General features: G+C 36.2%; 1 protein-coding gene across 2 annotated transcripts in view; it reads right to left on the bottom strand.

Annotated features, from left to right (window-relative positions):
- LOC144959632 (uncharacterized) overlaps positions 1-23,036 on the bottom strand; it is a 34,151-nt gene that overhangs the window by 5,478 nt on the left and 5,637 nt on the right. For both annotated transcript variants that reach the window (XM_078892283.1, XM_078892284.1), the window contains exons 2-8: positions 8,114-8,531; positions 7,110-7,310; positions 5,754-5,901; positions 4,613-4,899; positions 4,169-4,315; positions 2,685-2,825; positions 1,769-2,048 (exon numbers count right to left, since the gene is read on the bottom strand). In XM_078892283.1, the coding sequence (XP_078748409.1) occupies positions 1,769-2,048; positions 2,685-2,825; positions 4,169-4,315; positions 4,613-4,899; positions 5,754-5,901; positions 7,110-7,310; positions 8,114-8,371 (1,462 nt within the window). In that variant the 5' untranslated portion in view covers positions 8,372-8,531. The remainder of the gene's footprint in view (positions 1-1,768; positions 2,049-2,684; positions 2,826-4,168; positions 4,316-4,612; positions 4,900-5,753; positions 5,902-7,109; positions 7,311-8,113; positions 8,532-23,036) is intronic.

The raw sequence follows: 23,036 nt of genomic DNA, 5'->3' as shown, positions 1-23,036 counted from the left end.
AAAGTCCAAATTTTGTATCTTTTTAAACAAAATTCTGTAAGAAATAGGCAGGCAATTTAACAGGTTTTGTGAATAGACAACAGATGTGCTTTGTTTAAGAATGATGCCGAAGACGAAGAAAAAAAAGAAAGAAGAAAAAGAGAAAGGAGAAGAAGAAAAAGAAGAAGAAAAATAAGAACCTCCAGTTCTCTAATGTGAAATATCTAGTACAGACATTGGGTTACGAATAGGGATATTCTAAATTTGGAAACAAGATAGCAAAAAAAAAAAAAAAATTGGCCCTGTCGTCATTTTCAAAAGTACCTTTAAATCAGACCTGCCAACTTGAAAATCTAAAAATTCGTAGTTCTTAGGAGATAATTGTAGTCGCTGTAGTTAACATTAAACAAGATAAACATCTGAACAAGTGTGTATGAAAGATGCTGGACAAAGCAAAAAAGAAAAATAGAAGAAAAAAACCATCCAAAAAAGTCAAGTCTACTTCCGATTCTTGGGACGGTCTTTTTTCTTCTATTTTTCTTTCTTGCTTTGTCTGGCACTTTCATACACACGTGTTCAGATCTTTATCTTATACTGGTACCTGCTCCTTAATTTCTTTAATTTGATATTAACATTACAAAATCAATAATTTACCCACAAAAAGTATAAATAAAAAATACTTCAAAATAATTAAAATTATCCAGTCTGGCAATAACTTTCATTTCCAATAAGTTTTAAACACTAAGAGATACTCATCAAGTTCTAAAATTGGAGCCAAAATTTCGCAATTCTATGAATTATTCATAGTAGTAGTAGTAGGTCTGTTTTAACTGAAATGCTGTAGTGGACAAATGGAGATAAAGATAAAGGTAGTAAATCTGACTCATGAATGAGTTTTATCTTTATCTCCATTTTATTGACTAATTTAGGCACCTGTATTCATTAGTCGACAAATGACTTGAAACAAAAAAAAAATAGAAGGAAAGGTTTTGTGACAACAATCCCTCTCATTTCTTTTTAGTTTATTTATTTTTTTTCTTTTCGATTTTTTAAATTATAAAATATGAACCCCTGAGTATAAATAATGTTTTTTTTTTTTTCAAAATGTTCTGTTCCAGTCCAGTATATAACGATGAACAAATCCCAAATAATCTAAGTCTGCTTGGGTAGCACGAAAACAAATAAATAGACACAAAATAAATAAATAAGGTTGGTTTTTTTTTTTTAAATAAACGAACAAACAAACCAGGAATAAATAAACACACATTTCAATTTGGACAGGAGATCCCCCCCCCCCCCCCCCCCCCCCCCCCAAAAAAATCTTATCATTTAAAAATATACCTTAACATTTTATATGAGATGTCCCGTCCCGTTCTGCTAAGATAAACATTGCGCAGGTGAAATCAATAATTCAAAAAATCCTGTTCTGTGTCCAAAAAAACTCCTTTTTTTTCTAAAACTGTGTGTGTGTGAGAGAGAGAGAGAGAGAGAGAGAGAGAGAGAGAGAGAGAGAGAGAGAGAGAGAGAGAGAGAGAGAGAAGACAGAGAGAGAGAGAGAGAGAGAGAGAGAGAGAGAGAGAGAGAGAGAGAGAGAGAGAGAGAGAGAGAAAGAGAGCGAGAATAAATAAAAAAAAAAACTTGAAAGGGGTCCTTCAACAAAAACAAAAAAAATACCATAAACAATGACTTAGGGTATAAGAGACAGGTGAGAAAACATAGTAAATTAAAAATCCCATCCCATAATTCTTTATATATATAAAACCAAAAATGAAACTAAAATGATACCAACCTGCAGGACTGCCTGCGCTGGTCTCCATAGCAGGGCTAGTGGATGTACTGTTACTCGTGTTTGTGCTCTCGTCCGAGGTCTTTTTGAAGAAGTTGTGCTGTAAGGCATAGTAAGGTGTTATCCGCACTTTGGGATCGTATTCAAACATCCGAAGTATCAAGTCCTTGAACTTGAGGTAATCGGCCACCCCGTGACCCACTTCACCCGCCCTTCGACCTCCGGGTCCACCCGTCTCTGCACCGATTATGTCATGAAGTTTCCGAGAATGAGGGGCTTTGTACTGTATGGATGTTAGAAAAAAATTAAAATTAAAACAGAAGTTTGATTAAAGGAATAGGTTGGGGGAAAAAAACTATTGTTGAAGCTCCACCAAAAAAAAATTTTTTTTAATTAAAAATATATTTTTTTTTCCAGAATTAAAAACCTGTAAAATTAAGAGATCCAATCTATCTTTATATTCAACCTTATTATAGCTGAACTCAGTATCTTTGAAAACTATTTTAAAAGTTTGCAAATTACTTGTATATTAGTAAAAAAGTTTTAGAATTTAGAATTTAGATCTGCCAGTAACTCTCTGTGCTTATTGTCAAAAATTTAACATGGGCTGTACCTAATAATCTTGACCCCCAAAACCTAATTTTTAAAAAGAATAAATTCTGTTTATTGCCATCTCATCAAACCTGGATGAAGTCAAGATTTTTTCCCAAACCCCCTCTCCACCCAGCAGTGATTGGGTAGCTGGATCTGTAAGATCAAGCTGAAAGTACTTTGCAAAAGACTAGTGTAAGGGTAGCAAGCAATTAATATTGTCAGTTTCAAGCTACAAAAAGCAGGATAAACCTCCGGCGGCATGGGCTAAGTAAACGGCTTTGAAAGACTAGTTCTGTGAAAGAGTGAAGAAATCTGACTGTCTCACCTTTTTGTTGTCCTTGGACTTGCGGGGCACGTAGCTCCCATCAGGTAACAAGTCAAAGTATTTCCGCGTCTTCTGTGCCTGGTCTAGGATATGTTTCGGGGGCAAGCCCAGCACCTCGACAATCTTCATCATCTGATCAAACTGCAAATTGGTGAAGGAAAAGACAAAAATTAAATTTCCAATGAGCAAAACCAATTGTCTAAATAAATCTGAGTACTGTGAGAAAATATGAGTAAAGAGCCTTTTCCAAGGACTCAACTATGTGCCGAGCGAGGCTCGAACCTAGGGTCTTCAGATCTGAAAGCGAGTGTCATACCACTAGACCACATAGCTTTGTAAATGAGAAAATATAAACATCTGTCTTAACTCTCTCCTTTCCTTTGTAATGTATGGGGCCTTTGTTGTATCAATAGGATTCAAAGGTCGTGACATCACTTCCCACGTAATCACACGTAGTAAGTAACTCGGAAACTGGTTCTAAATCGGAACAATGGCGGATGCCCTTATGAAATACTTCTCCAACAATCATAAAAGTGTATCCAGAGGAGAAAAACATTATAAATCCGATCCTGTTTTCACGTTTATACATTCTTATCGCATGACATGTGAAAAAGTTCCTAGCTAGCATAAAGAATAAAAAGTACAGATTCTTTTTTGTTTAGAACCAAGCTGCTGGTTTGTTGGGCGGACGCGACATCAGACTATTAAATCCTATTCCAATATCATTTGTCTTGGGACGACAAAGGACCTTCAATCCCTTCTTGGAGACGATAAAGGTGTAAATTCATCATCATCATCATTGCCTTTTTCAACCTGGGTCAGGGTATAGGCCACAGACAGTTTCCATCCTTCTCTATCCTGAGCTAACTTTTTTATCTCGTTCCATGTCTTATCACTTCTCTGTATATCAGCTTCTTTAATTCTTCTCCATGTTGCTCGTAGCTTTCCAGATGTAAATACGCTTCAACAGTCGTGACGTCACTTCCCCCGTAATGACGCATGGTAACTTAGTAACTGGCTCTAAACTATCGGAACAATGGCGGACACCCTTATGAAATATTTCTCAGACGAGCATAAAAGTGTATCCAGAGGAGAAAATCATTATAAATATGATCTTGTTTTGACTTTTAAATATTCTGATCACATGATATATGAAAAGTTCTAGCCAGCATGACAAATAAAAAGTACCGATTTTCTTTGTTTAGAACCATGCTGCTCGCCGTTGCTGGGCGACGTGACATCAGACTATTGAATCCAATTGAGGTGTGAAAAAAAAATTGGAAACATCTGAAATAACTAGACTAGACATTCAGCATCTCTCGTATGATTTTTCTGCTAGGTTTGTGAGCAATTCAAGCTCAAAATGTTACTTGTATGGTAAGTCTGTTTGGTTTTATTTACAGCTGTATTTAAGCTATATATTGTCTTTTTAATTTTTTTTATTTGCTAAACTGACTGCATTTGACTTGAATTTGATTGCAAACCTCATTAGATCCAGCGAAGAGCGGCTCTCCTGTGTGCATCTCAACCAGGATGCAACCTAGACTCCACATGTCAATGGCCAGGTCGTAGGGGATACCCAGAAGGACTTCAGGAGACCGATAGAACCGAGACTGAATGTATTGGTATATCTGGTCACACAAGAGGAAGGGGAAGAAAAAGAAAAAAAAACACAATCAGAAAAAGGAATGGAGAGGGGAAGGGGAGGGAGAGCAGGGATGATTGGTGAAAATTTTTGCAATTTGAATAAAAAAGTAAAAGAGAGAGAGAGAGAGAGAGAGAGAGAGAGAGAGAGAGAGAGAGAGAGAGAGAGAGAGAGAGAGAGAGAGAGAGAGAGAGAGAGAGAGAGAGAGAGAGAGAGAGAGCTTGTTTCATGTTCTGTGACTTAAATACACATTCCGGAGTGTATACAAAATTCATTAACTTACCCGTTGTCCAATCTGACACGAGCTACCAAAATCCACGATCTTGATGGCACTTCGTTTGGGGTTGCACAGAAGAATGTTCTCTGGCTTCAGATCACAGTGGATGATGTTCAACTCTGGGGTGGCCAGGAACAGGAGTGCTGTGCACAGCTGCTGAGCAAACTTGCGGGTCAGGTTGAGGGACACACCCCGGAAGCTGGTGTTGCGCAACAAGTCGTACAGGTTGTAGGACAGGAGCTCAAAGACAAGGCACAAGTGGTTACGAAACATGAAGTGTCTTTTCAAACGCACTGTGAAAAAAAAAAATTTTTTAAAGGGAACAGGGGGCGGGGAGGGGGTTAATTTAACAAGTACCAAAAATAATATATACAAGGATGTGCGAAAGGGTCATTGTTGTGATGTTCGCTTTAAAAATAATCCCAATACTAAGTCCCAATAAGTTATTTTGGGTTAATAATGCAAAATAGACCAAAACACTGACGATCTAGCACTATAATTAAAGATCTTATAGCTTAGTTAAGGCTCGAAAAGTGTAGAAAAATGTAAATTCTCTGTCCACACGTTTTTTGAACAAGGTAAAAAACTATTTCTTTTATATTACTGGATCTAGATTGCCAGTTTTTGATTTATTTCACAGTATTTAACTGGTATTCTTCAAATAACTGATCATTGGAGTAATTTTGTGTCAGGCTTCACAAAAACGGCCTTTCGACACCTCTTGTACAAAAAGAGCGTTGTGGAGTGAAATAGAAATTTCAAGCAAAATACAGTTTAACACAAAAATATTCTTAAAATAAAATAGAAAGGTGAGTGCCATTGTCGTAATCATTATTTAGTTGTGAGCTTGTACGAGAAGCTTAACACTTAATTTAAGTTGCAATATTGTCAAAGTTGATTGGTATCAAATCTCCCTTTTCATGTTATGGCCAAAAAATTGTAAATGGCCCATATAGCAAAGTGCTGTCTGACAGATCTAACAGACTCAGCTACCCAATCACTCCTGACAGCGCGGACATGGCGCTCATAAAATTTTTTTAAAAGAGTTCATGCAAGATCAATTTTGGTGCCTTTGCTTGTGACGGAAGTGCTCCATCTGGAACTGAGCCATAGGACAACCTAACTTGACTTGCACCCTAACACTTACCAATATAGTATTTATTTTCGCGATCATTATTGTTCATCAACTCTAACAATTTGACCTCTATCTGGGCTTGGTTGAGGAAAGGTTTCTTGTTCTTGATAATCTTGATGGCCACGTGTTCCTGCTCCACAAAGTCATAGGCCTTGACAACCTGAAAAATGAAACAATTCCAAGTTAAATTAATCTTGTTTCAAATTCAAAGATGGAAAATTTACTACATATTACTGCAGACCTGCCTATATGAAATTGAAAAAATTCCTAATTTTAAGGTATACTAACATAGTAGAGACTAAAACTGTTTTTAAAATCACCGATTTGTCCTTAATATATGTAATGCTTATCGCTCCTTTACAGACTAGCTCAGGCAACAAAACTCTGTGAAGTTTATTGAACTAAAGAGCTTTATATAATTGTCAGTGTGAAGCCGAAAATTTGTAGTTCTACGAAGACAGGTCTGTTATTGTAAACTTCAGAATTTTTAAATTTTATTTTCAGTGTATAATTATAAAATACACAAAACAATAAATAAATAAATAAATCTACCAAGCTTTCAATGAGGATTAACACGGATGACAATTCAGGAGGCTAATAGTTACTAAACTTTTATGTAAATATATTGACATACACCTTTCTGAGTGCTAAACTCCAGTAAAAAGACGTTAAGTACTTGCCAAATTGATAACTTCAAATTTAGTAATTTTTATGTCAATTTTTAGTAATTCGACAAGGAAATTCGTAATTTCTTAAATTGTGTATGAACAACCATATTATTATTATTATTATTAGAAGTAGAAGTAGTAGTAGTAGTAGTAATAGTAGTAGTAGTAGTAGTAGTAGTAGTAGTAGTAGTAGTAGTAGTAGTAATAGTAGTAGTAGTAGTAGTAGTAGTAGTAGTAGTAGTAGTAGTAGTAGTAGTAGTAGTAGTAGTAGTAGTAGTTGTTCTCCTTCTACTTCTTCTTCTTCTTATTATTATTATTATTATTATTTATTATTATTATTATTATTATTATTATTATTATCATTATTATTATTATTATTATTATTATTATTATTATTATTATTATTATTATTATTATTATTATTATTATTTAAGCATTACTAAGAATTAAAAATTTGTAATTTTCCATAAAAATTCGTATTTGGCCATGAAATTTGTCTAAAATTCGTAAAATCACAAAAAATTCGTAAGATTCGGCATTATATGCTTACTGTTTTTCCATTTAGCAGGTGATTGGAGATTATAGTGAGAGTTTCTAACATTCTGAATTCCGTAAATATACGGAAAATTGCCAATCTTGGATGAAATAAATCTATACAGGTAGAACGTCAAAAGATCATTTATTATTATTATCAACCCACCTGACCAAAGGACCCCTTTCCTATGAGAGAGTCAATCTCGTATTTCTCCAGCCATTTCTCCCCTGGGTTGATAATGTAATCGTGATTGGCGTCATCGTAGCCGTCGTTGTAGATGTGGGCGTTGACTTTACCCTTCTTGTTGCCGCTTTCATCTCCCTGTGAAGCTCCCACGGCTCTCCGCTTTTTCTTGGCATAGTATACCTGGTGAACACCAATCGAATTTCATCCTTAATTAACATTTACTGGCAGAAATTAGATGTTATTTCTCTTTAACCTCAAGAAAGAAGTAATAATTAACCCTTTATACACAAATACACACACACACTCACAGAGACAGAAAGAGAGAGAGAGAGAGAGAGAGAGAGAGAGAGAGAGAGAGAGAGAGAGAGAGAGAGAGAGAGAGAGAGAGAGAGTTTTGTTTCATGTTCTGAGAATTAAATGCATCATTAAAAAAAAAAAAAGGAAATAGCATTGATTATCAACTACCTCAGTCTGGTATGACTTGACTTAGGTGTGGAAGAGTACCTGACTAAAGGTTGTAACACATCTACGAGTGCCAGCCAGTACTGCATGAAACACAACATTTATTTCACAGATGCAGTGTAGAAGGGAGAAATTAAAGAAAGCACATGGAGCACGATGAATGTGAAGAAATAATATATAATATAATTGAAAATGGGGGTCCCAATAGCTCAGTTGGTAGAGCACTCGCTTCATTGCAAAGGGACTGAGACTGAGATCGATCCCGGGTGCAGTTGAGATTTTTTTCTGATCCCCCTGTCTACCCAGCAGTGAATGGGTAATTGGGTCTATTAGAAAGTACTTTGTGAAAGACTAGTATCCTATTGAAAGGATAGCAAGTAATTGCTATTGTCTGGTTTCAAAATGTCTGGTGAAAATGTTCAATTAAAAAAAAAAAAATTATTTCATGACATTTGACATGAAAACAACCTTTTAATCAGTTTCATACACCAAACTTTATATAATAACGAACAACTTCTCACCTCGTTGATATGTTTATATGTCTTGATTAAGTCTACGCTTAGTTTCCGCAGTGGTGCCACTGACGAGTCCCTAAACGAGTTTGGAACCTTGGTTTGCATGGCCAAAACATCCGATAACGACGACTGTTGTTGCTGTTGAAGGCTCTGGTGTTGCTGAGAAGGAGGGTGATGTTGAGAATGTTGCTGTTGGTGGTGGTGATGCTGAGCGTGGTGATTAATTTCTTGGTGGTGGTGATGATGACGAGGGGGATCTGACATGCTGCTGTGGCCCCTCCCCCCTCTCTTGCCACTCTGGTGGTGCTTACCAGAGAGTTAGGGGCCAGTGGCTACTGCTGCTGGCAACGATGATGGTGATGGTATGGTTGTGGTTACGATTGATCTGTGACACAAGGGCATTGTGCTGATTGGTCTCCAAGACCTGGAACATAGAAAAGAGTTGCATCGTTATATTAATTAAGATTTACAGTAGTAGTGGAAACATGGGCATTAACAAAAAGCGAAGAAGATAAAATATCATCGGAAACAGATCCGGAGAATTCTAAATATCCACTTCCCAACCAAAATAAGTAACAAATCGCTGTACATAAAATGCGAAGAAACATCGCTATCGATTCAAATTTTGGAAACAAAGATAGAGACTATTTGGGCATATTTTAAGAAGAGACAGAAATATTCCAGCTTATAAGGCAATGGCGCTATTTATTACACCAAGCGGACATAAGTATAAAAGCAGAACCACAACAGCAAATACACTATGATAAATACAACCAGCGCCTTGATGACACACAAGAACTGAGATGTGAAAAGGATTTAGAACACCTGAGATCCATCACAGAGGACCTTCATCAGTGGAAAGAACTCACTCAACAAATCAGAGAAGCTGCCAAAGCGCCCCAGTCCGAAGATTAGGAGGCGATCGGTGATAAGTCAAGAAAGCCAAAGTAGTTGTGAAAATAGAGGCTATTACAAATAGACAGTCATAAATTTCAATTATCATACGACTTGCGGAAATCAACATAGATCAAGACAAACCTGTTGAGCCATCAATGATCAAAGTCTGTCTGGTGATCACGTCTGCAGGTGAGTGCAAATGAAAGTACTAGAAGTAGTTTTAGTGATTAGGGTGAACATGTCCTGTCTGAACAAGAAGTAGTTTTATGGGTGTTTGTTTTGTTTTTGAGGGTTTTACGGCGCTTGCAACACATTGAGGTCATATCAGCGCCAGTAAATAGGAAGACAATGGGACAATGAAAAGTTCTAGAATTACAAGTAAAGCACACAGGAAAAGGTAAGACAAAGGGGAATTGATTCAAATAGGAAACAGAATATGTAGATTCCAAAGCACACTATCAGTGTACTTAGTTTGAGATCACTGAAAGCCTCATCCAGACACAAGCACAGGTTCCCATTAAGAGGAATACACTCAAATGTTTTACAAATCATACATAATATAAAGAAACATAACACAGTACATAACAGAGAGATGATTTACAAGGAAAAAAATATCATCTCTCAAAACTAACTATACCTTTGACTGTTTCCCTCCCAGGCAAGGTATCGACCATGGCTAGGACAAAACCAAGTAATCTCATTCCAAGACAAAGACTGAAAGCAAGTTGGAAAACAGATATAGGGGGATAGAAGACACAGTAAGTACCTCCCTGTCCACTATGGGAGGTCAGGAACCCCACCCAGGTTTTATGGGTGAATTTAAACTCAGAAAAGTGAGTTGAGCAGGCACTTATGTTGATAAATAACAAGAAATGAAATGAGTAGGAAAGTGCCAGAAGACAACAGAGTAGTTTTAGCGTTTAGGATAACCTGCTGTTCTTGCTATTTTGGATGACGGTGGCAATGACGATTGGTTTGTTTGTTTTTTTTGTTATATGACAATAATGGTACTAGTAATAGCGGTGGATGTGTGGTATCACTAATGAAGTGTACCGGTAATGATGATGATGATGATGTGGTCTTGTGCAAACTATGATAGATAGCCTAAGGGTAAAGCTGCGACAACATTTTAAGGACGGAATTTTTAGGGTGATAATGTGAAAAAGAGGTTTTATTTAGTGCATTGTTTCCAATGGTTTTATGGCACTTGCGATACATTTTGGTCATTTCATCGCCAATAAAATGAAAGAGTCAAAAAAAAAAAAAAAAACAATGTTCAAGATAAACAATTTTTTAAAAATGACACAAGAAAAAGTAAGAGAAAGGGGAATGGTTCCAACAGGGAACAGATGTAGATTTCAATAGCACACTATCAGTATTAGTGTACATAGAGACCACCTAAACGTGTCAGCCTGACATTAGCAAAGGATCCCACAAAGAGGAAAATATCAAATATCTACAGAACAAATATAGCAGTACATTACAGAGAGACGATTTACAAGGGAAAAAAATATCATCTCCCAAAACTATACATTTGACTGTTTCCCTCAAGCCAAGGACTCGGGCCGTGACAAAACAAAGTAAGAAATCTCATTCCAAGACAAATCAAAGACAGAAAGGAATTTGGAAAACAAATAACAGCAAATGCCCACTTCGTGAGGACAGTAAAAAATAATAAAAAAGAAGCATAATCCACAATTGTAGAATATGGCATATGACATGAGCAGACCTGCCAACCTTCCCAGAATGAAGTCTATTCTATGACCAAAAAAAAAGTGTGTTTTTTAGAGAGAAAAAAAAGGATATTTTCTCCTCATGTGTGGAAAAAAAAAAGTGTGCACTATAGTAAATCTTTAGCCAACACCAAACCTAAATCAAAATTAATTCTGATCTTTATCATTCAAACACTCATTCGCAGCAAATCTCTAATAACTACCACATTAGCTGGTTTGAGCATTTTAAATTAGTATAAGTAGTGAATTCATTTTGAACAAAACAGCATAACTAAAGTTGCCCACTTGGTAAAATTATCCTTACAATTTGTCTAATCAAAATTGAATCATTATTATTTTCATAAAGGAAAATAATCAATTGATGTTTAAGCTTGTTAGCAACACAGTTTTAAATTGAAGGCCCCATTGTCAAATATGTTAGTTCAATTAAATTTTCGATTAAAATTTTATTTAACACGTAGCAAAAGCTTAAATGTGGCCTGAGGCCATCTAGATTATAAAATAAACTTAGATTACATGCATAATTCAATGCAAACCCTCATAATGGTAGGATAAAAATATTAGTGAAAATAGGCGTTATATAACTAACTAAAATGATAATTATAAATTTAAAATGTGATGCATCATTCAGAAATGCGGTCAACAGTCGATGTATTAAAATTCAATACAACAACAAAAAAATCGCACTAAATCCTTTGGAATCGTATCCACCTACTTAGGTCAAAAAATTGTAACTATATGCGCGAAATCCTACGTGTTGGCAGGTCTAACATAGCATCCCAATTTTTGATTATTCCATAATTTGCCATTGTGTACTCAGTTGGGGGGGGGGGGTGTAAAAAGAGTGAGTGGGTGAGCACAATTGGATGGGGAAACAGTAGGCAGCGGTAAAATTAAGTATTAATTATACCTCAGCCATCAGACACACAAGTACCTCAAAAAAAAAAAAAAAAAGGAATAGTTAATTTTTAAAAAGGAAAGGAAGTAAAGCCAAATAAATGAAACGGCTCAGTGGGTCTTTGATAATGACCTTGACACATGATAAGCTTTAAATCTTGACCATACAAGTACAAGGCAACAACAATGAAAGATGAAAGACAAAACCCCATCCGTGTACTTAAAGGTCATCTAAAAGCCCCATCCGTGTACTTAAAGGTCATCTAAAAGCCCCATCCGTGTACTTAAAGGTCATCTAAAAGCCCCATCCGTGTACTTAAAGGTCATCTAAAAGCCCCATCCGTGCACCATTACAGTATCCCACTGAGAGTAATTTACCCCAAATCTTTACAGAATATATCCAAAACAGAATATTATGTAACTAACAATACATAACAGAGAGATGGTTTTTTTTACAAACAGAATTAACACAAAACGGGAAACTATTTTCCTCCCAGTCAAGGACCCCAGGGCCAGGATAAAACCAAGCAATCCCATTCCAAGACAACAAAAACACTCCCAAAAAAACAGAAAGCAACTCGATAAAACAGATATAGAAAGCAACTCGATAAAACAGATATAAGAGAATAGAAAACTCATCAACTGACCATCTGTCCACTTGAAAAAAAAATATATATTTTTTAAAAATTATGATAAATTAAATTAACAAATTTTTAAATACCTAACTAACAAACAAAAAGAACCACAGAGGGTTAACGCTAAAATTTTTTTTTTTAAAAAGCACACGATGAGATGACATACGTCTTTTTTTTTTAATCCACGGCTCAAGATACCGACCATGAGAACACGCATTATTACTCACCTCTCACGTCCCGGTAACAAACCTGGGACCCGCGAAGGGAAACCCCCCATTTAGTCCCTCGTCCTCACTACCTACCAACACAGTAGTAGTATGTGCATTTACTATGCTGCTATACAACACAACACTGGCGCCCATAACCAATAAACCCCCCAATCTCTACAGCTTTCGCAAGGTCCGTCAGCGGATGAAAACGAACAAAGCAAGATGAGCAAGCGACTTAGAAACAATAATAATAAAAAAATAAGCCTTCATCACGACAAATAAAAATAAAATAAACAACAAGAGAAGACACGAGAGAGGAAGAAGAAGAAGAAGCAAAAAACATGATGCTATTCTTAGACAATTGCACAGCTGATGTCACCAATGACCCCATTCTAGCCGGCTTTAAAAAAGAAAACTGCCACTGGTCATGTGACGCCGATCCATTAAAATTATTTTTCATCAATGGGAGCGAAAACGGCAGGCATGACAGAGCGTGGGAAGGGCGAAGCGTTTCGATTGGCTACGAGCCAAAAGAGAGGAAGAGAGAGAGTGGGAAGGAGAGGGGGGGGGGGGGGGGGGGTGCAAAAATGCGCATGGCATGTCGTTTCCCATTATCGATTAGCAGTACACTACGCATTGCTCTCACGGGGAAGGGGGCGGGGCGGGGGGAGGAATAAAGGTGGAGAGATAGGGGTTCGGGGATATGGGAAAAAAAAAAGAAAAGAAAAGAAAGAATTAAAAAAAAAAAAAAGTGTGCCATGGAATGGGTTGTCATATCCTACTGTTATTAATAATACATTCTGGCTGACTCGGCAGTCTTATCATTAATTATAATAGCACAAAAGATTACAAGCTAATAATTGGGTGTCTTTCAGAATGTAACAAAATCCCAGTCGAGCTAAGCGAGACGCAGTGTAGCGTGACGTGTTTATACGTGTATATATAAGTGCGGTAATGTTAATTCGGTCTAATGTAACGCAGCGCTGCCGACTAGAGATAGTATAAAAATTCGTAGATTCACGACACCCCCCCCCCCCCCTCCTCTCCTACCCCTAATTTAAAAGTTAAAAATCAGCATCTTTTTAATCAATAAAAACATGTTGATAAGTAACGTTCGGAAACAGTGCTGATGGTGATATAAAGTGAAAAAGGAGGAATATTTTGAACTTTTTTTTTTCCAAGGGTTTTACGGCGCTTGAAACACATTTAAGGTAATTTCAGCGCCAGTAAAAAGGAAGAAAATGGGACAGTAAAAAAGTTCTAGAATTACAATTAAAGCACCCGAGTAGTAAGACAAAGGGGAATTGGTTTAAAAAGGGAACAGATGTAGATTCCAAGAGCACGCGATCAGCGTACTTAGTGTCAGATTACCTAAAGGCTCACCCAGACACAAGTAAATGTACCCACTGAAAGGAACACGCTCAAATGTTTACAATCCATTTGCATTATATGTGTAAAAGAAAAAAAAAAATAATGCAATACATAACAGAGATGATTTACCAGGGAAAAAATATATAATCTCCAAAAACCAACTACAGGGATGTAAATGCAAAGTTGAAAAAAATTCTGAAATTCTGAGAGCTCATTTCAATAGTCTAAACTCCAAGTGACACACCAGGAATGAGGTGATAAATGGCCTTGTGATTGTGACAACATTTTTAGGACTTTTGAGTGAAAAGTCTCAGAATAAAATCTAAATTATTTGGTTTATGGATGGATTTTAATGATTTATGTCTCCTTTTTGTCAGGAGGAAATACTATTATTTGGTGTTGTTCATGCTTAAATCAGTGCCCATTTAGTATTATCCTTATCTTTATGGATTAAACAGGGTTAAATTAGTTTGGGATACCGAAAAAAAAATCAGAATTTTGGAATTCTTAACTTATTTTCACTGCACGTAAACCAACACCTAAACTTTTATATCAAAATTATATTCAGGTCAAAATATTACCCCCAATGACTAAATGAATCTGACAATAACAAAAACTCGTACTCAAATTTCAACAGTCATATCATTACTAAGGCCAATTTTGAGATTGGAAAGATGGTCACCTCCCGATATTTATCATTTTCTCAGGCCCCAAACCCTTCTGCTAATAACAAAGGCAATAAGAAGTCCATTACAATTAAAAAACCACATTAGGTTTAGAATCGTGTTAAAAGCCCTTTACTTTCAATGAGAACAAATAAATTTGATTTTTTCCCCCACCACAGTCAAACGTTCGTGGCAGTCTCAACCAGAAATGAGACCCCATAGAAATTTCTCATAAAGACCAAGGCTAAGGGAAATGTATCTTCAGACTCATTATGACTGAAATGAATTGCAACACACAGGAATTACTTACAGAAACAGAAATACATTCCAATTGAGCCTTAGGAAGAAAGTGTAACAACAACTCAGAACTCAGTCATGAATACTCGATATATATCCACCATCTTCTACTTTCGATTCTGCAGCCCATGTTTTGCTTCCGGTAAACTAAAAATAACCCTCCTTGTTTACACAACAGATGTGAATCTAGTTCCGAATTAAAATTAGGAAAATTAGGAAATTCGAACGCTATCAATCCTTAGTACTTCCGAATTAAAATTCGGAAGCTGTCGTGGAAATAAGTTGAATGGTTAAATACACGTATAATCATAACTGACACAACAGTAGTGTAAATTAAGTGTTTCAGTACATTGAAAATGGATATTCACTATAAATTCTCTATATGTACAGCAGTATCTCTTATCACAAGAGTTGTTGGTAGTGAGGTATTAAGAAATATTTAAATTGTTTGGGGAAGCTAGAAAATGTCTGAAAAATAGGAAATCCTAATAATTCTGAAAGATTTACATCCCTGCAACTATACATTGGACTGTTTCCCTCCCAGCCAGGGCCAGGACAAAACCATGTAATCTCATCCCAGGGCAAAGACAGAAAGCACGTTGGAAAACAGATATAAGAAAACATAGTAAGTACCTCCCTGCCCATTGTGGGAGGTGGTCAGGAAGCTCATTCAGAAATTTGAACTTTGAGCCCCATTTTTCTTTTCTGCACCAACCCCCCACTTTAAGAGCACGTGAGATGATGAAAACTATTATTGATTCTCTTGACTAGTAAAGAATGGGAAACGGCACATATTTGTTCCACCACACTGCCAGTACACGGATTGGGGAAAGGAGGAAATTCTTCCCTCTTAACTACAAAACAATATCGCGGATTTCCGCGGATCGAGGAAAACCACTAGTACTGCGAATGGGAAGCTCTCTAAGACAACCTAACTCCAAGGTCAGGGCCACATGAAATTTCAAAGAAAACAAAAACAAAACCAGAAGAAGAAAAAAAAGGATATTCACAAGTCTTTCCAGAAATTTTGAACGGATTTACATAAGAACAAAAGTGAACTCTAAAAAAAAAAAACACAAAAAAAAACAGCATAACTGAAAACTTTAAAACAATATGATGCAAAGTAGACTTGCTACTTTAAAAAAAAAAATTTTAATTAATTTTTTATTTTTTTTACAAACTTCATTTTCAAGTCAGTAAGTCGTGATAGGATCATTCCTCTGGCCGAAACAAACCAGCTATGGAACGGACGGCCAACAGCAACATCTTTTAACTCTGGATAGCGATTTGAAACAACTCGATGACGAAATCAGATTAACATGACTGGAAGAGCTATCAAACATCAGAGAAAAGGTACAAGACAGAGGCAATTGGAGAACGTTATCTTCGACAAAAGAAAAAGAGGAACGGCCGAAGCAGCAAAGTCGGAAAAAATTCGAAAGTGGAATTCTTTTTAAGTCAAGTTAGTCAATGATAGAATACGTCAGTGTTTAGTGTAGTACTTATAACTAGTGCTGTCTGGGCGAGGGGGGGGGGGGGGGGCGCGTTTTCCCCTAAATCGGCCTATTTTAGCCATCCCTTAACAAATCTGAAAACAAAATTATGCGAAACGTTAAAACGATTATCTCAAGTGAAATAAAAATATGGTACAATAATAATAATAATAATAATAATAATAATAATAATAATAATAATAATAATAATAATAATAATAATAATAATAATAATAATAATAATAAAGGTCTCTTCTAAAACACCAATAAAAAGAAGAGAAAAATATAACAACAAAAACAAAAATATAATATCTCTCGCTCATGACTGCCTTATCTTATCGAAATATGTTAATATAATTTGTTAGCACCAAAACAAACAAACAAAAGAAGCAAAGAATAAATCAGAAATAAGACATCGCTTATCCTTGAGACCGTAGCATGTTAATGAAATCGCTTTCGTGGCTAAGATGTGACGAAAAACAAATCGTTGATTGCAATTCCGTTTATGCCATTCATGAATACGACCATAAGAATCTTAAGTTCCCTCTACTAATAAAAGTTTACTTTCTTGACTCTTTTAAGTAAAATGTAAGACATGTTCTGTTCACCGCCACCGATGTGTGTTAAGACCGACTACATAAATGTACAATGTATAGATAGTATGCGCTTGGCTAAGAAGCTCATAACATTGCCATCCGGAAGTATAACGGACCAACACACAAAACTGTGTAACCATGTAAATAAGTGCACGTCGGTTAAGACGTCTTTTCTTTCTGTTTTTAATGAATGATCTTTAAATTAGTGCTGGTCGTGGCAAAAAGTGAAAGAGGAGGAAAATTTCGAATGATCGCATTTAAAGCCCCAATTTTACTGCATTAACCCCCCGTTTTTTTCTTTAGAGCAATTAAGATGATATAAACTATCACTGATTCTGATACTCAAGCCAAGTTCTGGAGTGTGTGGAAATCGCACCTGTTGGTGTTCAATCACGCATCAACTCTCTCACTGCCAGCAGGAATGGGGTAAATGTTTGTCTTTTTTTTAAAAGGCGGAGTTCCGCGAATCGGCGTCTACGCTGTTACTGTTATGTATTAGTAGTAATCTGTCAAAACTTTTATCTAAAAAAAAAAAGAAAAAAAAAAAAAAGGATGGGCCACTTGTCCTTAAAAACCGGCCCAATGGGAACGATCTATATTTCCATGCGATCAAGTGACCGGTCACATCGCAAAACGTGCTCAAAATGACACATTCATGGGTAAAAAGCGATCAGATTTCGTAACATTCAACATCACAATAGGTCTTTTTGTTCAGCTTGACCCATGGGTTATACATTTAGAACTTTCAAAAACAAAACAGAGCTGCATGTTACAATTAACCAGTAGACTTTGACCAATCAAAACATGGAATTTGTGACACACACCTCATACGTGCTCGGACAAACATAGTTATTTGTTTATAAACAGTAACGAGATAGGAATCGACCTCTCATTGTTATTTCTACCGTTTGATCAATAAAACGAAAAGAGAAAACTATGTGTAAACTTAACGCTCGTGATCTGATCGAGAAAATCGTGTGATAACTAGTCACCCATTTGGCGGTATAAAAACAATAACAGTGATCAGAGAGAGAGAGAGAGTGAGGTCGACTTCATTAACGTTATTGTTTATAAACACTCTCAGCACGAGTGAAGGCGTGTCACAAATTCCATGTTTTGAGTGGCCCAAAAATCTACTGGTTAATGGGAGCGATCTATATTCATGTTTTCGTCCAACCAAGTCATCAATCACATGACTTGTAGATGTCCAACGATTGGATATTTCTTAACAAATGTAAACACGCTGCTTTGTTTACAAAAGTTAAAAACATACACATGTGTCAAGCTGAACAAAATGACCAATCGTGATGTTAGATATTTCAAAATCTGTGAGCACTTTTCACTATGTGGGTAACTTTGAGCACATAATCCAATGTGACCAATGACCTCGAGCACATAGAAATGTAATATAGATCGCACCCATTGTGAGCTTAACGTTGAACATCGTGGTAATGGAGAATAAATCAAATAGTATGTTGCTTTAGTTTGATAACGTTTCCAATACAACAACGCTAATGAGACAATGTAACAATATGGGTTATCAGACTTTTTAACAAGGAAACGTTTAATTTTCACTTAAAATTTTCTATTTAACAAGTGGTAAAAGCTTAAATGCGGCCTGATGCCATTTAAAGTATACAATAAGCTTTCATGCATAATTCTATGCAAATCCTCAAAAAGTTATGAGAAAAATATTGGTGAAAACCGGCAAAATATAACTAACTGAAATGAAAACAATAGTACTAACTGTGATGCATCATTCAGAAACACGGTCAACAAAAAAAACAAAACAAACAAACAAACCACGGTCAACAATTGATGTATGACATGCTGTCATTTTCATCATCATTCATGCTTGAGAAAAAAAAAATCAAAATATTTCAACAAAAATCGTACTAAATCCTTTGGAATCGTATCCGTGTACTGAAATACGATCAATCGTACCGGTTGCAGGTGTTTTTTTTTTAACCGATGCTATTAGGTTATTTTACTCAAAACACTGAAACCGGGGGTATTTGACTTCGAGATATCGCGAAATCGGAATTCCGGCATGAACCGGAAAACTGGCGCCCATGATCAAAACAAAATAATTTTGATTTTGTTGCGACTCATTGGTTTTAAAAACCAAGTAAAACATCAATATAGGCATTTTAAACGTTGAAATAACGTTTGAATTAAAGCCTTTTTCTCCAAATCACACACTTTGTACCATCGAATAGATAAATGACTTTTCCTTAATATCATATAATCAATATGTTCTACCACTCCATTTACGCTCGCAATTTGTGCAATGTATTTTCTGATGGAGGCCCAAATTTCAACACCTATGTCATGAGCTCTACACATGCAGTAGCGTATTCTAACTTGGGTAAAGGTCCACTGCCCTTTTCTCTGCCTTATTTCAATATATATTTTTACCTCACCAAAATGATAAATCATGACATAAAATGAGATAGTTTGCCCTTAAGCATGTATTACTCCTTCTTCCTCATCCACTTCTTTTTGTTCTCTCTCTCCCTCTCTCTCTCTCACACACACACACACACACACACACATTCTATATATGTACGAATGCCCACAATATTCAACAATTTTACACAGGATTCTGTGAAATTTAACTGTAAGAAGATACATTAATGAACCTCAGTCTCAATGCAGTGTTATGTTGTGGGCGTCAAATTTTGATTTTGAAATCACAAAAGTTGATTTGAATTGATTAGGCCCAATGGGGAGAATGAATGTAGTTCATTATAACTTTTCAATAACCTTCTTTAGGCTTGGGAGTCCCGATAGCTCATTTAGTAGAGCACTCGCTCCAAAGCAAAGGGTCAGTGATCGATCCCGGGTGCAGTCAAAAAAAATTCTGATCCCCCTGTCCATCCAGCACTGATGGGTAGCGGTTAATCTGGTGGAAGGTAATTTGTGATAGACTAGTGCCGTATCCAAAGGATAGCAAGTCATTGCTATTGTCCGATTCACATTATAGAAACCGGGATACACTCAGGCTTCATGGGCCGAGCGGCCCTAAAGGATTACTAAGCTCAGCTTTTGTTTTTCTGTCATCGGCTTTTCTTTTAAATTCAACTTTAGAACTCGTTTCATTCTGCAGAACATTGAATAGAGGCAGTGGTTCACATTTACAGATATGCATTGATAAATAGAAATTATAATAGCTCTGAACACCGGAAAATGTGTGTTGAAATGACATCACCCCTCATTAGATATGCACTTATGTTAAACAGTGTGTTTTAGTCAACCTTTGATTAGATTCAGAACTGAAATGCAAGACATATGACATAGATTGAACAGAAAAGGTATCTGGAATAAAAGGATACTTAATATTAACAAATCAGAAGTATCTAATTCTCAAATACACACAAGACTTTTCCTGGAGGGTGTCAAAATTAGGGCCACTCTTAAAATGTTACAAAATGGCAGCAGGTGTTGAAGCAGATTTCGTGAACCGTAAGTTTTGCATGAAAAAAACAAAATTTTCCATCTTTTTTTAAAATCAGAAAGTAGGTGAAAAAGAAAGAAAATATCAGCGGTTAAGATGACATCAATGTTTTTGTGTCTGAGAACATAAATTTAGGTGAAAAACATGCCCTCTAAGAAGAGCGTCGACTTTAGGGCCAGTGTCGAAATTCGGGCCCCCTACCTTATAGCTTTTATCAAAGGAGAAAAACAGGAGGCAAAAGACTCGAAAGGTGGGAATCGCAACTTGGAGAAAAGGAGGATATCCAGGGAAGAAAACAACTTTTTAAAAATCAGAAAGTAGGTGAAAAAGAAAGAAAATATCAGCGGTTAAGATGACATCAATGTTTTTGTGTCTGAGAACATAAATTTAGGTGAAAAACAGGCCCTCTAAGAAGAGCGTCGACTTTAGGGCCAGTGTCGAAATTCGGGCCCCCTACCTTATAGCTTTTATTTTTATCAAAGGAGAAAAACAGCAGGCAAAAGACTCGAAAGGTGGGAATTGCTACTTGGAGAAAAGGAGGATATCCAGGGAAGAAAACAACTTTACACACGAAGAAGAAAGTACAAAATTAAAATAGCACCAATGATCGAGCTGAACAGACATCTTGTTAAATCTGTACTCATTAACAAATGCGGAACAGGGCCACTTTCCAAAAAGAAGAAAAATTTGACACATTTTATAATTTTTAAAAGCCTCTAAGAACCATACTTAAAATCCATTACTTTATAAAAAATATACAATAGGGGATAGCGTAGCTCAGCAGTACGGCCTATGCTTTGTACCTGAAAGGCACTGAGTTCGATCACCATCAAGAATCAATGTTAGAAAAAGATCTTTCACACCTACAGTCCCTTGTAGAGGATCGAGACCAATGGAGGAAATTAAACAATTTAGAAAAGCTGCTTTGGTATCCAAATGGTTTGATTAGGAGAACAAAAATAAGTCAAAAAAGTTATCAAATCAAAATAATTATATAATTTGGGTTTGTTTTGTTTTTTTGTTTTGTCTTTTTACCTCTTCACAGTAAAGAGCTCTCTGCAACACTTTTCACATTATACTCCTGACAAACATATGACAGAGTTGTTTTGAAAAGGATTAACGCAAGTTAGAAGGTAAATGAAACTTAGAATTCTCTTAACAACCCTTGCAAAGAGGGGGAACTTTTATTTTTAAAAAGAAGTCGTAAGCTTAATTGCCAACTGTCTAAAACATGAGCAAATCCCCTAACTTATTGAAGAAAGTATAACGATAAGATTACATAGTTGATGGCGATAACGAAGGAGAAATTAATGTACATTTCAAAATGCCTCAGAAAAGATGTGGATGCAAATTTGGTAGAACTACTATTTCTAAGCAATATATCAACCACTTCATTAATTTGACCCCATAATTTTGGGTGCCCCGCGGCCCGGGTAATGGTGCAACTCATCCAAAAAGCCACCTTGTTTGCATCTAGTCAAGATAGATAAGGATTGTGCAATGTGTGTCAAAATAGGACCCCCCCCCCCCCCCCCCCTGGCACTGAACTACGACCGACCCATGAGTTAACCGTCCTTTCTGCAGAGAAATTTCACCCCATAATACAAGAGAATAAGCCACACCAAAAATCCCCCCTCCTTCTGCGATCTTAAGGAAAACGAATGTATGTTTACATGTAAATAGAGGCCACGCGAGGCCTTCCTTAAGCCAGAAGCCCTGCCTAAACTTCAAGACATTTAAAGCCAAAAACTACAAAAATGATATATTTATATCAATATTTTTGATTTATTACATAAGTGTCATTCACTTAAATGAACTAAAATACAAACTTAAATAAACATTAATAGTCATCATAACTACTAGCTGTACAAATATTTTACATATCACTGTATGATGGTAGTTAGTTATCATACCTCTCCTCCATCTAAGTGCATTGTCTAGGGATAATTCGATAATAAATGTGAAGCAGCTACAACTAAAAAATAAAAAATTACAACTATAATCTGCTGAAAAAGCCATGGCAACAAATTAAACGTTACCCAGTCATGACCAAGATATATCTTTACGTTAACAGATTCATATCAGTTCTACTAATTTTACTGCCTACTACAGAGAGCTTAATTTCATAAGTCTATTGATATTATACCTTGGAAATGGACAATACCATTTTCGGTTCAGAATGAAGAAAAATTATAATAGCAATATGTATTGAATCAACAAAGGACAGCCATTCTTGAAATCATGACGAGAACGATATTGAATGAACAAGAATGAGACTGCGTGTCTGTAGCCTGTTGAATTTGTATTGTTGTATTAGAAAAACAAAAAAAAAAACCAATAATTTTAAAAAGTGGGCGGGGCCAGACACTTGGACTTGGGCACAATTTTAGATACTTCATCAAATCTTACCCTAACCTAACCCTTCACCCTCGCCCGAAGCCTATTACTTTTCCAACTTAGAATATGAATTAATATACGAATCAAAGCCAAAGCATGTTTGGGCAGAGACGTGCAACCCAACTAGGCCTACTTATAAATATAAACAATGCCCGATTCACTGTACTGGTGTTAGTGTTAGAATTGTGGCACTTTCTCGTACTGCTGACACAACACGGTATCTTACCATAGAGGAGTGCCATATTTCGAACTAAGCAAAACCAAAACATCCATAAAAAAATA

Source organism: Berghia stephanieae, chromosome 14 (assembly GCF_034508935.2).
Source record: "Berghia stephanieae isolate SIO BIC M18660-M18661 chromosome 14, UCSD_Bste_1.3, whole genome shotgun sequence".
Lineage (NCBI taxonomy): Eukaryota > Metazoa > Mollusca > Gastropoda > Nudibranchia > Aeolidiidae > Berghia > Berghia stephanieae.
This window is presented reverse-complemented; position numbering and strand designations above follow the sequence as displayed.